This window comes from Pygoscelis adeliae, unplaced genomic scaffold, assembly GCF_000699105.1.
Source record: "Pygoscelis adeliae isolate BGI_AS28 unplaced genomic scaffold, ASM69910v1 Scaffold66, whole genome shotgun sequence".
Lineage (NCBI taxonomy): Eukaryota > Metazoa > Chordata > Aves > Sphenisciformes > Spheniscidae > Pygoscelis > Pygoscelis adeliae.
The window spans coordinates 11,117,049-11,134,593 of NW_008825167.1; the positions used below are offsets into that span (position 1 = coordinate 11,117,049).

The window sequence follows — 17,545 nt, forward strand, 5'->3', positions numbered from 1 at the left end:
TGCCCAGGGAAGTGGTTGAGTCACCATCCCTGGAAGTATTTAAAAAACGGGTAGATGAGGCGCTTAGGGACATGGTTTAGTGGGCATGGTGTTGTTGGGTTGACGGTTGGACTCGATGATCTTGGAGGTCTCTTCCAACCTTAACGATTCTATGATTCTATGATTCTAAAAACAGAAAAAATCATTTTTCAGCAAAAGGAGTCAAACAAGTCCCTGAAATCTTCAGATCGTATTCTGCAACTAAGACCCACTGCATGGACCATTTTTAGATCACAGTTTATTTAGTTTACATGTTCAAAACTAAGTAAGAGATTTTACTGACACTCTTAAGAAGAATAGAAAACATTTCCTGTACCATATTCAAACTTGGATTGTAAAAGGATTTTCCTACTTTATTTTACTTTGGATCAGGACAGTGTGTACCCCTCTCTTAAAGGTACTGCAAGATAATGTCAATGTGGACAGATGACATACACTCGTGTCATGTCAAAAGACACATGTGTTTTAATTTGTAGCTCACATCCACTGAAATATCGATGCAAATAAGAATAAAGCCTTCCATCCAGCGACACTTGAGCCACTCTGGTATCTGAAGCACTGGCAAAAATAAAATCAAAATAAAATTTACTTACAGTGTTAGGGATTTCATTCTGGATGCTTCATGTTTTCCTGCACAAATGAAGATGAAGGTATAAAGCTACCTCTTCAGAACAGCTTAGGCATTTTACATGGAGTAGAAAGTACTTTCAATCCATGAACGTTGCACATCCCTAAAGCTGCTCCTGGTCTGCTGTTCCATTATTTGGAGTTGTATATGATTGTCCCAAGAGGAAGTTATATTGGGTGTGGAGGATGAACACGGCCCAAATTCAGATTTCCTTTTGTTAGAAGAAATGGTGTATCATAGGAATGACTGTTGACTTGGATCACAGACAGACTTCGGAACATTCAATGTCCATTTCACAGACATGAAAGCAGTATTCCCTTCAGATTTCACAAATTTCCCAGACTGCTTTATAGGATTAACAGTAATGAGAACATGCCTAGCTAAACTGAGGCACAGAACTACGCCTGGACTTCTATAACTGTCATTTTTAGTACACAGGACAGTCTTTTGCATTAATACAAATCTTAGGAAAATGGAAAAAGTCTTTGTTTCATCTTCTGCAAACTTCTTTGTTTGATGGAGTTGTTTTCTGGCTTTTTCTACAAAGAAACTGGGAACAGTTGGTCTTCTCTCCATTCCTCCTCATCTCCCCAGTGAATGCTGAATAGTATCAACAGAAGATGCTGTTTAATCAGGAGTGTGTAAGTAAAGATATACAAATCTAACTTTTGTTACCCACTGCTGATAATCATTGACTACACAATTTCTTTGTACAGGAAGCCCTGTACAGTTAAATCCAATATATAAAGAAAACATCTAATATCATGGCTCCAAGTCCTCCTTTCCTAATTCCTATTTTAACAAAACACATTTGCTCTGTCATAGAATCATAGAATCGTTTAGGTTGGAAAAGATCTTTAAGATCATGAAGTCCAACTGTTAACCTAACACTGCCAAGTCCACCACTAAACCTTGTCCCTAAGCGCCACATCTACATGTCCTTTAATTACTTCCAGGGATGGTGACTCAACCACTTCCCTGGGCAGACTGTTCCAATGCTTGACAACCCTTTTGGTGAAGAAATGTTTCCTAATATCCAATCTAAACCTGCCCTGGCGCAACTGGAGGCCATTTTGTCTTGTCCTATCTCTTATTACTTGGGAGAAGAGACCAACACCCACCTCGCTACAACCTCCTTTCAGGTAGTTGTAGAGAGCGATGAGGTCTCCCCTCAGCCTCCTTTTCTCCAGGCTAAACAACCCCAGTTCCCTCAGCTGCTCCTCATAGGACTTGTTCTCCAGACCTTTCACCAGCTTCGTTGCCCTTCTCTGGACACGCTCCGGCACCTCAATGTCTGTCTTGTTGTGAGGGGCCCAAAACTGAACACAGTATTCGAGGTGTGGTCTTACCAGTGCTGAGTACAGGGAGACAATCACTTCCCTACTCCTGCTGGCCACACTATTTCTGATACAAGCCAGGATGCCATTGGCCGCCTTGGCCACCTGGGCACACTGCCGGCTCATATTGAGCCAGCTATTGACCAATACCCTCAGGTCCTTTTCCGCCAGGCAGCTTTCCAGCCACTCTTCCCCAAGCCTGTAGCGCTGCACGGGGTTGTTGTGACCCAAGTGCAGGACCCGGCACTTGGCCTTGTTGAATCTCATACAGTTGGCCTCGGCCCATTGATCCAGCCTGTCCAGGTCCCTCTGCAGAGCCTTCCTACCCTCGAGCAGATCAACACTCCCGCCCAACTTGGTGTTGCCTGCATTCTGCAGTGTATGTTTGTGCTCTCTCACTGTATACAATATCCTATTTCTTTCTAATTCTTCAAATCTTTCATCCTATCTCATAACTGTTCAAACCATAGATATCAGCTACATAGTTAAACTATAGTCCAACCAAATAAATTACATTCAAGGAGCATGTAAGACTTACTGAGAAGGTACGTTGCCTGAATGCTGCTGGTAAAGCCACCTGGAAAAACATCAGCCTTTTTAACTGAGCTTACTCGTTTGAAAGCCTGGCTTAGCTAAAATGAACTCTGTCTTCCTCATGCACCCAACTTGCTTAAAACATTTCTGTAAATAGCAGTTTCCAATTACTTAACTGCAGATAGCAATAGAAAAGTGAAAATGTGCACATTCTGTCTTTCCCAGCATTAACTTACACTATTAAGTTACTTCATTCTGTCTCTTGAATAATTTTTTAATTCTTTTCAGCCTAGTAAGCCTTTTCTCTATCCCACCCACCCACTCCCCACCCTTAACTGCAGTCTAAGAGTTTCTGATAGTCTCCTGAGCTTCTTGGAAACAAAATAAATATGGTATATTTCAAGATTTGCAGTATCTGTTGCAGGGTGAAAGATATATAGTGAGAAAGAGACACAGACTGGAAGTAGCAGGAAGACATTCAATAAAAACAGATTCTGCTTTTCATAGCAGATATTTTACAGGTATTGGATTGCAAGATGTTGTGGAACTGGGATGGTTAACAACGCACTCTAACTATACATTACTATGTGACTTCCTGTTGCTCAATTAGAAACATCTGTAATTTTGCCTAGAATCCTTTTAGTTTGGGGATGCTCATCTTTTCCCTTGAAAGATGGGCTAAGTTTTTTTGATTCACACTTTCTTAGGATTTATGTAGTGTTCTGTGCCACTGAAGTAAACTGAGCAGAAGGCTTAAATCACAATAAAATACAGCTTTTTGTAGCTGAATATAATGAATATCTAAGGAAGTATGCAGATATTTTCAAACAGCTAGACTACATAAGCAGTTCTGCTCTATGTAGAGGAACGTGGAGGAATATTGAAATATCTGTATTAATCTGAGACTGTTTTAAAGCCCTGCTTGAGATTTACACCTCACCCAATGATACGATCACATATTATTGGATTTGTGTTTGTAGGAACAGTTCATGTCTTTCAGTATCTGCAGCTGTTCCTAAGAACTTGATTGGCCATGTGACTTTGGAAATCCATGTAAGTACAGCCTCAGCCTGTACATACATCCTTGAGGGCATAGAAAGGTCTAAGAAGACCCACCATGAATTACTCTGGTGTATACTGTGTAGCATCTTCTCTCCAGTATGATGACAACTGTGTCTGTCATTGTTCTTATTTTGTTCTCATTAACTTGAGTTCGCTTTGCACTTCAAAAATTTGACCTCTGCTTCCCCCCTCATTAACATTTTTGTCTTTGAAAAGTATTACAGAAATCTCTCCATGTCCTTCTTCAGCTCTACTACAACTTAAACAAGAAATGATAGTGATCTGGCTTAAGACAATGAAGGATCTGTTGTAGGTCTATACTAAATGTTTTTGCTTTATCTTGTCAAAGCCAATCAATGACCAAAACACATGCTGTTCTGAATGAAGTGTATGTGTTTTATCTTTTGCTTCCATTTTACTTGTACTCCAGTTAAACTTCTCCTTGATCTCTCATCAGCCTCTCAGAGTCCTTTATAGCTTGCGTTGTTACTGTAGTTGTGCAATATGAAAAAAAATGAAAAAACTTCCTATGCACTGCTAAGAAAGATTCAAGAATAACATAGTAAAATCATGTCAAAAGAAATTGTTCAATGCTAGTGAACACACACAATGGGATTTTGAAAGTGTTTTTACAAAATCTGGTATTTTATTTTGTCTTTCATAAATTGCTGTATATTGTGTTTCCTTGATATATGATTCTGGAGTAGGTGAGAGGGTCATATCTGGAAATGAACTAGTTGTATGAACAACTTCTTGGAAATACATTAAATTGATTTATCAATGTAATCTTTTCTAAGTTTGTTATTACAATCGTAATAATTTTGATTTTTGTGGGTTAATAAATCTCCTACAAAGTTCAGGTGTTCCCCAGTGCACTGATACCAGAACTGATTGAGAGAAGTCCACCAAGACCCTTCTGAAAACCTTTTATGAGCTGACTTGGTCTGGCTTTTCTTGTTTATGGCTCTTACATAAACATATGGCTCTCTTGTGCTAAAGATCATGCAAAATGACATGAAGAATCTGTCAGACTTTCCTTTTCTTTGTAAGTCCTTGCTGTAGTTTCTGTGAGCAGTCAGTATTAGGCATAGACGTGTCCCACAGATCGTGACAGGAAAATGGGGTAATCCATGGCATAGTTTCGTTCATGACATCATGTCAATTGTGCAAAGTTGACAATCCCTTTCCCAGTCTTAATTACAGAAGACAGTAATTACCTGCACTGTAAGCACTGAGTAAGATATTCACAACTATTAAATTAATTTCTAACATTTCACAACTCCATTAGAAAGGCTTGCAGATATAATTAGGTCAAATAAAATCACTGAATATACTTGGATGAAATGCGATGATTTGACCAAAGACACAAACTCCCCTGTTATAAGCTATATCCGTAATACAAACAGGTCCATAGTGGCTGCAACTCAAACACAGTAAACTACGTGAAATGCAGTGTATTAATTGGACCAGAAAGAAAGATTATTGACATCCTTGGGATTCAGACTTGTGTTTCTATGGATTCTGGCTGACGCTTAGGCTATGAAGCACTTCCTTCCTGTCTGATATAGTTTTAATATCTAGCTCTGTTGAAATAACTAATGTTGAAATTACCTGTTTTATGGTAGTGAAGTATGAATAGAGTTTCCAAGTCAGAACACTGCAGTTCATATCATTAAAATTTCATGAGTTATCACTTCCTTTGGTTTTGTTCAAGTTATGAAAAAGTAGCCCCTTGTATTGTATTCCCTTTGCTTAATTGCTAACAGTTTCTCTGGAGAGTTTTGGTGACATTTACCTTATCTCTCTAACATACTTTCACCACAAGCAGTTCTGCTTGCTTTCAGAGACGGAATAACTACAAAAACATCACACCAGAGACTGTAAGAGGAAGAAATCAAGGGAAAACCAGCCTTTTAGCCCCTGCTGCTGTGACCATTAATCTCTTTTCCTTACACTGGGAGAAAAGAAAAAATCATTCTCAAATTAATTTCAGTAGTGCATGCTAAAGAGGCATTAAGAAATGCACTTACTTCTCTCGGTTGAATATGATGAATTCTTTCCTAACGGTTTCCAAGCACTGCTGCAGGTGTACGTTCTTTAAAAAACAGCATGAATAGGTTGATTAAAAAAGATGGAAAATCATAGACAAAAATCACAACAACAGAAACGATACCAAACAAAACAGCTTATGAATGAATACTATCAAAAGGCCTTTTGAAGACTCTTCAAAAGTGGGCCGTGATAGCACAATCAATCCTTCTTTCTTTTGGAAGAAGTTCCCCACAAAGAATTCCTGAGGATTTTTACGTCTGGTAGCTCTAAGAAGAATAGTTTGCATGAGCATTAAAAATCATTAGGAGTAGCAACAGAATTTATAAAACCTTACTGAAATGAAAATTCAAGTCTGGAAAATAGTTATTTCTTAATCTTCTCAGAAGTTTAGACTGTTTATACAATGGGTCTTTCTACGCGGGACACATTAGTCAAGACTGCAAGAGACAGCTTTAAAACATTTATAACTAACAAGCTTTTCACTGCATACTTTTCATTTTTGGTACCAGTAGGGGATAAATACTCCTTATGACTATCTGTCCACGTGTGGGAAGCATATTTGCCAACTGGCAACACTTTTTCATATTTTAAATGCGCATCTGTGAGAATCTTAAAAAATGATTGCAACTTAAACATGCTGTTACTATTTGACTGAAATAAATGGTTGCTTTTCATCTTGCTTTGGAGATGGTTTATGCTATACGTGAAACGACAGGCATAGAGGTCAAGTCTGTTTTCAGAGATGATAAAACTGAACTTAACTGATTTTGTACATTAGCGAATGTAAATGAAATGCCACTGACCGCAGCCACACTCCCCAGCTTACCAGTGGGCAGGTTTCCTTAGCTCCATCTTTGGATTTATTTTTGGCAAGTCGCTTTTTCTTTTTATGGAGAGGCTTGGACTCTAAAATCATTTCTTCAAGTTCAAATGTAGGATCACAGTTCAGCCTTCCTTTCTGATACAAAAGAATCCAAAGTTACTCTTTGAAGCATCATTGTGTTTTTAAGTTTGTCTGGCAAGTGTTAATAGCATTAATGATGATCAAGCTTCCCAACCACATCTGTAAAATAAAAACTGTCTTTTTAGGCCTAGAGTGGTGCTTGAAGTTTAAATAAGGGAGTTAAGGAAAAAAAAACATGTTATAAAGCAATTATAAAGAGTTGGATCCTCTTCCTAGTTATATACAGATGTACTCCTAGAGTGACTACAATTATGTTACCCCAATGAGAGAGATTAATCTGGCCCAAGGTCTTAATCAGAACATCGGTTAGTGCTGTAGAACATAAATGGCAACTGTAATAGTGCAGGAGGGATGGGGAGTACCTCTAAGACCTTACTTGTTAAAATATGATTTTCTGAAGAGTTGCGGCTGGATTCAGTTACTTAGCTCCTGTCCATGATAACAAAGGAAGGAACAGGCCTTTTTTGGTTAGCAGCATTTATATCAAAAAATGGTTCTATTATGCTTTTTCTTACCCATTACTTACATTACTTAAATATTCTGGATTCTCCATTTTTATGTTAATTTGTGGTGCTTGAACCAAATCTTAAGATTCATTGTTGTATCAGGAAGTTCTTTTTCAAGCAGGATGATTGGAAACACCATTTCTATATGGCCATTTCCTTCCTTGATTCTTTTCAGATTCTTCCTTAATTCTTTTCAGGTTCTTGATTCTTTCAGATCTTTTCAGCAAAAAAAGTTTACAGGAGCATAGTTATGCCTTGAGGGTTTTTTTTAATTCTATTCATTAGTGCAGTAAAGCCATCTCATGACAACATTTGGGATGAACTGTTCTTCTCTTATTTAGGGATAAGAGCTAGGGTACAGCCAGAAAATCTATGGTTCAGCTGGACCCAATTTTTAAATTTTTAAAAAGTCACAGATATTATTTAGTAATCAGACACTAAGCAGAAAAAACACATCAGAAACCACTTGTATAACTTGTGATGTCCTACAACGAAACATTTGATTTAGAGATCACTCCATCATTTTTATATCCTAGAAAAGTCTGTATACTTAAAGTATAATATTAAATTCTCTGATGCCTTTTCTTGCATACTATCCAGTCAGGTTTAGTAAAATTTATTTGTTTTTTATTAATGGGGGTTTACAGCTTATTTATATTTATATATAAATAAATATTATATAAATTTATATAATATATATATTTATGTTTATATATAAATAAATTATTCTTTACATTTGATCAATATCCGTTCCTTTTTTGAGCATGTACAGTTTTAAGATTTGTTTGACCACTTAAAAAATACATCACTTTAATTCTGAAGCTTTAAAAATGAAAGCAAATTACATTTAAATAATTTCTTCCTTCCTTCATCAAATATTTAACAATACAATAAAACTACTAACAGTTTGTGACTCCCAGCTGAATATAAAGAAACTAGCTAAATCATGAAAACCCACATGCACTAGTTAAGTAAGAACAATATTTATGGAATCAGACTACACAGGGAGAAATTAAATGATGGGACCTTCCTACCACAAGCCTCCCTCTCTTGCCTGTAGAAGGCAGGCAAGCTCCTGACAGTAACAGCAAGCTGTCAAAAAGTTATAAAACTCTCCCCAGATCACAGTGTATGTTGTCCCCAATTCACCCTCGCACCCAAAGCCTGAAAACCAAGAAATAGTTTGTTGTGTGGCCCCAATTAATCAGTGAAGGTTTTGCTGGGCCAATAAAGAGAAAAGTTCTTGGAAAATTCCTGGCCAAACTTGGTCTCATGAAACAGTAAAGTTTACTATAAAAAGAAGTGTTGTGCTAGAAAAGACATTTTGACTCTCACCTTCTCACTGCTTTTCCTAACACACCTGATCGACCAGGTGGAATATCAGCCTCTGTCCTGAAGCGTCTGGTACAACTTTTAATGGGATTTTCAGATTAATCCAAGTAGATAAAAGTAACTTTTTACTCCTGTTTCCTTTTAAACATAGAATATTATTTTCCCTCTAATATTATAGATTACCCTCCAATATTATAGATTCCCTCCAAAACACAAATGAGGTATGTATTTTCACATCTTTCCAAATGTGAAAAGAATAGCTGTCTTTGAACACGTTTAATGGCAGACAGTTCAAAGAATTTCAAGAGGACTTCCTCCTTTCTCAGTCTCCATGATGTTCACTGTTGTCAACATCAGCCACAGAGACAGGCCTCTTGGCTAACAGAGCACTACCAGACACATTGGTTCCACAATTGCTTCTGAAATTACATTTTAAATTACTTTTTTCACCATCCTTAAGAAGTCAGGAAACTTGTCTGTACTCTCTCAGGAGTGAGGTACCCTCAAAACAACCTAAATCCGGGTGGAAAGAAGCAAACAGCCACATGAGAACTGTGAATTAAGGACTTGGGGATACTTGTCTATGGCCAGACACAGACCATCACACTCTTGTCATGCCCCAGCTTTGGGCAGGCTGGGCGTAAGCCAGCTGAATGTGGAAAACTTGCCGTCCCTTTATTAAGTCCTATTACTACAGCCAAAGTGCCATACCTCACTGCTTAGGAGGCAGGCTTAGCAGGGTGGCACGCATTGCATTAGTTGGCTATACACTCCTGGACCAAAGCTGGCTTGAGTTCAATCCTTGGGAGCATAGTGAAGATGGAAAATATGGCCCTATGAATTCAAGCTTGAGTGGGAGCAAGAAGGAGACTGAGGAGATGTCTGGGGAAAGAATAATGCTGGGGCAGGAACAGGAGCAGAGAACAGAGTTGCCATAGGCAGCTGGTTTTGCCAGAGCAAGTTGAAGTCCTCTCTCTTGACATTAAGTCCTAAGACATGTACCTAGGCATGACTAGGCTTTGCAGGGTCTGGGACTCTCCTGGATCCCCATATATGTTGTACCTTTGGGTGTGGAAAACTGGATCCCTCTTTTAAAATACAAAGCAGGGTTATGAAGTTTCCCACATGCTGACAGTTGTGGATTAAACTTTCAGCTAGGAGTTGGAGGTCTAAATAATCTGTTGGGTTTTGTCTGAGAGTAAGCCCACGCTTCCGACATCTCAGAGAGCAACTCTAACTTGAAAAAAAGGAAAAGAGGAAAAGCAGTCTCCATTCATCTTGTAGATCCATGCCACCTTGGAGAATGGAGTTCATGGTCCACCAGGCCAGGGAGGAGCTTTGTTCTGCAGTGCTTTGCTTAGGGTAGCAACCTGGGAGAGCGTAGGGGAAAGGCCTGGCATGGCGTAGCAGTTATTCCAGCTGCAGGGACGTTGAATAAGAGGGGAGGGGTCCTAGCCTTGGTTTGGTAGGTATGATATTCACCTCTCAAGCTTTCAGCTTGCACCACCATTGAGCTAAAATGTGAAAGGAAGGAATTGCACCCCTGCTTGCCCATCCACAGCTTTCTTCTCCTGCAGGATGCTGCTTCCAGGAAAGGCTCTGGTCAGATGCTAAGAAGCACAGCAAACACTGCCAGCACTCTTTTGGCAACCTACCTGACTGCCTTTGCTCCATTAAGCAATGCACTCTCTCCATCAGCTTCTGCAGGGCTGGATCCTGTCCCCATCAGATTTAGCAAGAACTCTGATGTACCCCTGGATGAGGATAGGGTCTAGCTATTCCCCCTTCCTCATCTTTATTCACAGTTGCATAAAAAGATTTAAATGATCCTTAGTATTTGTAACAAATGTATTGTTTGGAGAAGAATTATGGTGCAGTATGACTGATCATAGAATCATAGAATTATTTAGGTTGGAAAAGACCTTTAAGGTCATCGAGTCCAGCTGTAAATCAACCACTGCCAAGTCCACAAAGTGGAAAAGCAACAAAGTGGAGAAGGATGTCAACACCGCAGTCATTGCTTTGGATTCATGGCCCTCAAATCCATTTAACTTACAAATTATCAAAATGGAAATATCCAGAAAATACCAACAAAATGGAACCACAGTAAAAAAGAAACCACCAGATTCCCTCACAGAATCTGAATGTGACGGTAGGAAACCGTCACAAAAGAAATAGGTCAGTCTTTTGAAACAGTATTTTTTAAGTGAAAAAGGAACAGCACACTGCAAATGTTATTTGGATGCCTAACAGAGCAGCAACAGTCATCTTGGTATTCTTTGGCTCAGAGTTAACTCTGACAATCATTTTCTCTAACAGCTGAAATGCAAAGTCTGGAAATGTTTTTTATTTTAAAGGGACCAAAAAGTGAACCAGGGTTAATTATTTTTGTTGTGATCTAATGAAATGGGCCAAATTTTCCCTTAGCTGTGACTGAGTAAATGAAAGCAGAATCCAAAGTAAAACTTCTGCGAGAAGTACATCACTGAAGAGCAATAAATGCAAGCATAAACAAATAAAGTTGGAATTTGCAAACACAGTTCACCTGTAATATCGACTTACGTTAGGAACAAAGCCTGGAGTCACAGCTTTCTCTAGAACAGCATCCCAGTTGACATCAGCTAGGTATGGAGAGCTTTGGATGTCTACAAGGCTTGAAAGACGGCACTCTGGGTCCTTAGTGAGGAGCTGTGATCAAGCACAAGGCATTTTCTAAGGACCCGGATGCCATATAAAAGAGTAAACATATCACACATAAATTGTATGATACACAATTTAGAGTAAGGAAATGGCTAGGGAATCCTCTAACAACTCCTAGAAGGCCCAATCTAAAAAAATAAAAGTAATAACTGATAGGAAATTAATATAATTTAATTGCCACCAGATGACTGTTGCAGGCGTGAAGTGTGTAAATGTATTAGTAACAAAAGTCTGTTTACAAATACACAAGAGTCCGAGTGACATGAAACATCACAGTTCAATGCTACCCAACAATTTGTATTTCGTCTTTAATTTACTGGAAGATATAGTTACACCGAGCATCCTGGCAGCAATTAAAATTAACCACCTCATTGCTCTATCTCTCAAAAATAGATTGCTCATTGCTGCAAAGGAAATTGATGTTCTATTGCTCTAGTCACACATTCACAAACATTTCCTGCTCAAATATCAGTACTGATGATCTGAAGTACCTAAAAGAGACAGAGGATCCTTGCAGCATGGCCAGAAAATTAAACCGAACAAAAACCTGGGATTTTAGGAAGCAAGTGATGTCCAGACTCATGATGCATTCAGAAAGAACCTCAGCTTGTAGCTTAGTGACATTTACAGCAAAGCAGCTTGACTTTTGTTGTTGCAACTACAGCAACATGGGACAGGGAGAGATACAGCCCTTTTCACTTCTAAGCTCCCTGGCTGGAAACTCAAGAGAGAATACTGCATCACTAACATTCAGAAAAGTCTAGGAATAAGCACTGCTTTCTTATCCTTGAAATTTTGACTACCTAATGTGTGTGCTTGCCTGATGCCTCTGCATTGCTGGAGGAGCTTCTGGAAGAGAAGAGAGGACAGAAGGTTTTTGTGCTTTCTTACCTTTTTCAGTAGTGCTATCATGCCTTTGCACCATGCAGATGAGTAGTGAACTCTTTCTATCTTGAACATGTTGAGTATCTCATCAATGGGGGTGGCTGAATGAATTTCATAGGGCCTCTGGGATAAAGTTAAATCAATATCAGGTCAGCAAGAATGGATAAAAGAGTGTAGACAATTCATGTTTTCCTGAGCTCAGTATTGTTTATGCTGGAAATATCAAAAACACGAAAACATCTTATAACAATTTTGAGGCTAATCCTTTGCATGTGTGCTTTTCTTTGGTCAGAATGAATGTAATTACTCATAGATGCATTTCCTCTGCAAATTTTTCTCTCATGAAAAGAAGTATCAGTTCAAATGAGATGGCTGAATAATTTTGTTCCTGGGGCATTCTATGTGAAACGTGGACTATTTACTTTTTTTTACTTGTAGTACTAGAATATACTTGTGATCTAAACTGACAAAATGGAAAAGTGGTGGCTGAAGGCAGCTTTGTCATCCTGATTTTACTGAGTAGTAGACAGAGAAATCAAAAAAATGCTTACAAAAATCTGTGTAAGAACCACAGTAGAAAAGTAGACTCTAAATCCCAATCCTTCTCCTTTGCCCTTTTTGAAATCTAAAATTAACTCATTATATGGACCTATGGATTATATGGACCTACTGTCCTGTGTTTGCAGTGCCTAAATTCTTCTATATGTGAAGAGAAGCTCCAGGCTTCACAGTGCTTTGTTCATGAAGATTGCTGTGATTTATCTTTTATTAAATATAGCATTTGGAAATGAAAGTACTACATATAAATTTATATTCCTATTAATTGCTGTTCTACACACATTTTTTGAAGACTTGTATTTGTGAAGCAAGTTGTTATATTCTGCATAAGCAAGAATGATATTCTGTTGATGTATTTTTTAAAACAAGGACAGAGTGTGGATTGCTTGTGAATTAAGTTGTACCCAGCAGGTGACAACTATATGATATGTGATGTGAGACCTTCAGCCAAATGCCATCATAGCAGCAATGTGCAAATTGATGCATCATAATTCATACACAACATAGAGTTACCTTCTAATCCAATATCCTCAACAGCAAAGAGCAGATACTCATTACCTTCACTAAGAACTGAATCATCCCTTGACTTTTGCTAGTATGTACTGGTACAAGATTATAATTTAAGAGTATTTCTAGGTGTTAGTTACTTAATCTGATCATGAATTAGAGCCAGTCTTCATAAAGGCCCAGAAAACATTCTTATTTTGAGACGATTCATGCACATGTTTAACTTCGAACATGTGTATGAAACCAAGTCCATTCCAAGGCATTGGGTTGTTCTAAAAATAAATCCACGGATTGCTTAAATCTTCTTGCTTTGATTCACATTCAGTTAGTCTGTTGTCATTTAGTTATATCATGTCCATATGAATTCAACAGGACCTAAATGCATGCTCTGAATAGATAATTTTCTTGAATCAGGTTCAAAACTGTCATTTGAAATAGTCTGTCATATGCTTTTCCCTACCTGTGCTAATGCTGCCATAAAACAGCTATTAAAAATGAAGTTAACATTCTGTCTGTTGTCAAGAAGTAACCTACTGCTGATTTAGACTTGATATAACGATGTGACCAATATGATCATTGAGCCAGAATTTACACCAATTGTTGGAAATGGTGACTTAGCTCTAAAAATATCAATTTTAAGGAATAATGAATATTTGAATAAAGTAAAAAGAATAAAAATAAGAAAGTTCTTCTGTTAAGGATGTTTCTGCACATGCCTTTTTCCTCCCCAGAAAAAGCTTTAAAAATTTTACCTTATTTTAAAGTTTATTAGCATTCTGCAATCTTACTTGATTTTTTGAGATTTGCAGAGATTTTTAATATTGTTCTTAGTTAATTTGAACTATAAATACTCAAAGAAATGGCCATCATAAGCTTGGTCTTTTGAGGTCCTTCACACCTATTTCTCCCATGTTTTTCAGCTATTCAATCCACTTGAGGGTCAGATCCCTTCTGGTTTATTTTGTGAAAAAGGAAAAATAAAATCTGTTTGCTTTTGTTTGTGATGTTTTACCAAAATTCATTGTAAACTGTTCACATCACAGTGAAAATCGGAGTCCAAGATTCCCACCTACTGCCTCTTTCCTTCACCTTGTCTCTGTTGAGGGCATGGTATATACAGTTATTGTAATATTTCAGCAGTAGTCTATAGGAACAGACTGACACATGTCATGGTTTGCATCATGCGGTTTAATTTCATGGACTTAGGGAAAAAATCAATGTTCGGTGCAAAGCTTTATAAATTTACTTTTTTGGTTGTTAGGTGTTTTGTCAACAACTAGCTAAGGAGAGAAATGCAACATATTGAGAAATGCTAACGCTACTGTGGATAATCAAAAAACGGTCCAGACAGCTCTGTACCAGATGCAACCTACACCTGTAGCTACAGCCCTGTTTCCAGCAATGCGTTGTCTTGGCCGCCTGGCACTAGAGAGCAGGGCATGAGAATGGCTGCAATGCCTTGAGCACCCTGTGAGGACTCTTCCATCTCATAACAGTAGAGGCAAATAAAAAGAAAAATTCAGCCCAATGAAAAGCAACTCATTTTTACTTAGCTCCTCTTGAATTCAGGCAGGCAGTGTCATGCACTACGCATAGCTCAGAGGTGCAAAATGATCAAAATTTCTAATGCTCCTCATTTCTAATGCTCCTTCCTTCCTGCTTTCCCCATGCACTAGTATGCACCATGCTCCAGCTGCAGAAAGTCATATCTCCGGGTGGCTCTGCCGAGTGCAACACCCTCCTCTCTCCCCAGGACTGCTGTTGCAGGAGCGGGTGGGTTGCACCAAGTGCCCGCCCATCTGCTCTGTGGCAATGGGGCTCTCTTCTCACCGCTGAACACAGTGCTGTGGGAGCATGGAGGAGGAGGGGGCTGCCTGCCTGCAGGTTTAGCTTGCAGCCTTGTAGGCGCAAGCTGCTTCTTTGCAGCCATCTGCACGGGGCTGCTGCAGCAGATGGAGCTTCAGACCTTGTTGTCTTGTTGCAGGCAGTAACACGCTTTGGGTTAAGCACATTTCCTCAACCCACTGCTACTTCTCTTGTCATCACTCCTGTCAGTTTAGGTCTTGTCTAGACTAGAAAAATTTAGAAATACAATTCAGAAAAAAATACACCTTTTCCTAGTCCATACAAAGGTATGGGCTGCCAAGCCACCCTCTGGCTTGCTTAGTGGGCAAGAGCCGCTCTTCAGGAGAAAACAAGCAGCTGGCTTGGTTGACTAGAGCATGGACAGATGGCAATGTTTTTATTTTTAAAAAAATTTTATTCAGTCTCAGCTTTGCTTTGTCTGTAGCCAGATAGACTCATTCAGAGAAGACTGTATGGCTCTTGGCAAATGGATACCATTCTATATAATTTTTCATTTATTAAAGTGGCTAGGTATCTTTTGTGATTTGTCTTGGGAGATCAGCTTTCCTTATATTGTGCTGCTTTCTTGGAGACACTCATTGGTGAAAGGGTTGATATAAAAATAGCAGGATGTTCTTTTAATTTATTATACGTGCAGCCAGTACTACCATCTATGACTGGGGTTGAGAATGTATTATGCTTATCACTGCCAGACCTTAAATGTTCAGGTTAAAATTTTCCATCCCGGGAAGAATGTCAGCTTAAACACTCAGTAATTTTTGAGAATGATGGCAGAGAAAAATTGCAAAGACTTTTTTTTTTTTTTTCCTAAAAAGGTTTTTAATACTCCTGTGCTTTGAGAGCAGGGCTGAGATTTGCCATGGGAGAGCAAAGGAGCATGACTTTTGCCATTTCTATGGAAATACAAAATAGTTTGGCCAAGTCTTAGGCCTTTGAAAAATGTAGCTTCTGGATTGAAGTAACAATGTGCAGACACTCTGAAATGTAGTCTTCCATCTAAAAATGGGAATAATAATTGTTCTTTATTTCTAGTTTCCTTTGTCTGTCAACCTACATGAAACTGTGAGATCCTTACGGGATGGATTGTGTCACATCACAAAGTGCCTAGCAGAACAGGGTAGTGGTACTGTGTTAGGGTCATATGATAACAAATACTCTTTCCTTAAAAACAGCATACTGCAATGCAATAAAATCCTCTTTCCAAAATAGGAATTAAAAATTTAAAAAACCCAGCTACATCCTTATCCTTAAATAGCATCTAAATTACTGTTTTCCATAGGGAATAGTAAATATTTAAGCAACCAACTTCAGGCTTTTGAACCAAAATGGAAAAGAATTTTCCATTATCTTCTCTGAAATTTGACCATGCTCAGGAAGATTTTTCATTAAGCTTATTCACATAATTGATTAGATAAGTAACAAGTGTTCCGGCAGATAAGCATTTTCTGTAGTTGGACCAAGCATTTTAGGATATTACATTAGCTCTTTTAAGGTAGTAGCCAAGAGAATCAAAGATATAATAAAGCCTGAAGTAAAGTAACTCAACTCCTATTTGGAAAAAAATACCATTGTTTCCAGTTCAGCATTGTTGAGAAGTTAGTAAAACATTAGGCTTTTCCTTAGTGCACACTGAAAGTCTATATCCATTTTAGGCAAACTTTCATGATGTAATTGAGAGTGGGGTGAAACTTTCCTGAGAATGTTTCCAGCTGGAAAGGACTCAGGACAACATTCCTGAACTGAACTGCAGCCTCATCCACTCAAATTTTATCATGAAGGGTGTACTCAGGGGCACTGCAAACTTTTGGACTTCTGTCAGTCAATGTGTTAAATAACAACAAAACCCATCGTTCTTACCCAACCCCTCAATAATTCATACGCTGTAATTCCTAGTGACCACCAGTCTACAGGGTACGAGTATCCTGGACCTCCATCCATAAAGGCCTGGAACACTTCTGGAGCTAAAACAATAAATCAAATCAAACAAAAAGCTTTATATTAAGGTTAAACTATGGATCATTAATGTTGGTATTTGAAAAATGAATAAGGACGCAAATAACTGGAATTAAATACCTTTGTAAACGCAGCATTTTCAGGATGCAGTTTCAGTGCCTTGGTTTGCTGGCAACGAATGACCTTCACCGGTCAGGGTTTTTCAAAAGCCAATAATTTTATATGTTAAGTCCTACCTGGTCCATTTAAGTTTTATGTTTATGTGAATAAAAATAAGTAATAGGAGGGGAGTTCCTGAACTGAAGTGTGACTTGGAATATTTAGGGTAATGCAAACATTTTATGGGACAAATATGCAAGCAAAGTGATTCTTTGTGATTGATAGAGGTGTTGAATATGGTAAATCTCATCCTTATTCTACATTTTGATAGAATTAATCAGATAGGTTTTAAAGGCATTCAACATAGGAAAATGGTAATTAAATACAAATCCTGACACTGATTGTATGCTGTGATAAACTCTGTCATGACTAGAAATAAACACACTGTCAATGAAGTAATGAATTCTGTAAAAATAACTTTCCCTGGGGGGGGGGGGGGGGGGGAATCGATTTTTTAAAAAAA

General features: G+C 38.3%; 1 protein-coding gene across 1 annotated transcript in view; it reads right to left on the reverse strand.

Annotated features, from left to right (window-relative positions):
- The window catches only part of STK32B (serine/threonine kinase 32B), a 171,790-nt gene that overhangs the window by 19,492 nt on the left and 134,753 nt on the right, over positions 1 to 17,545 (reverse strand). Inside the window, exons 7-11 of the mRNA XM_009328893.1 lie at positions 16,828 to 16,931; positions 12,046 to 12,162; positions 11,017 to 11,142; positions 6,479 to 6,610; positions 5,631 to 5,695 (exon numbers count right to left, since the gene is read on the reverse strand). Of these exons, the coding sequence (XP_009327168.1) occupies positions 5,631 to 5,695; positions 6,479 to 6,610; positions 11,017 to 11,142; positions 12,046 to 12,162; positions 16,828 to 16,931 (544 nt within the window). The remainder of the gene's footprint in view (positions 1 to 5,630; positions 5,696 to 6,478; positions 6,611 to 11,016; positions 11,143 to 12,045; positions 12,163 to 16,827; positions 16,932 to 17,545) is intronic.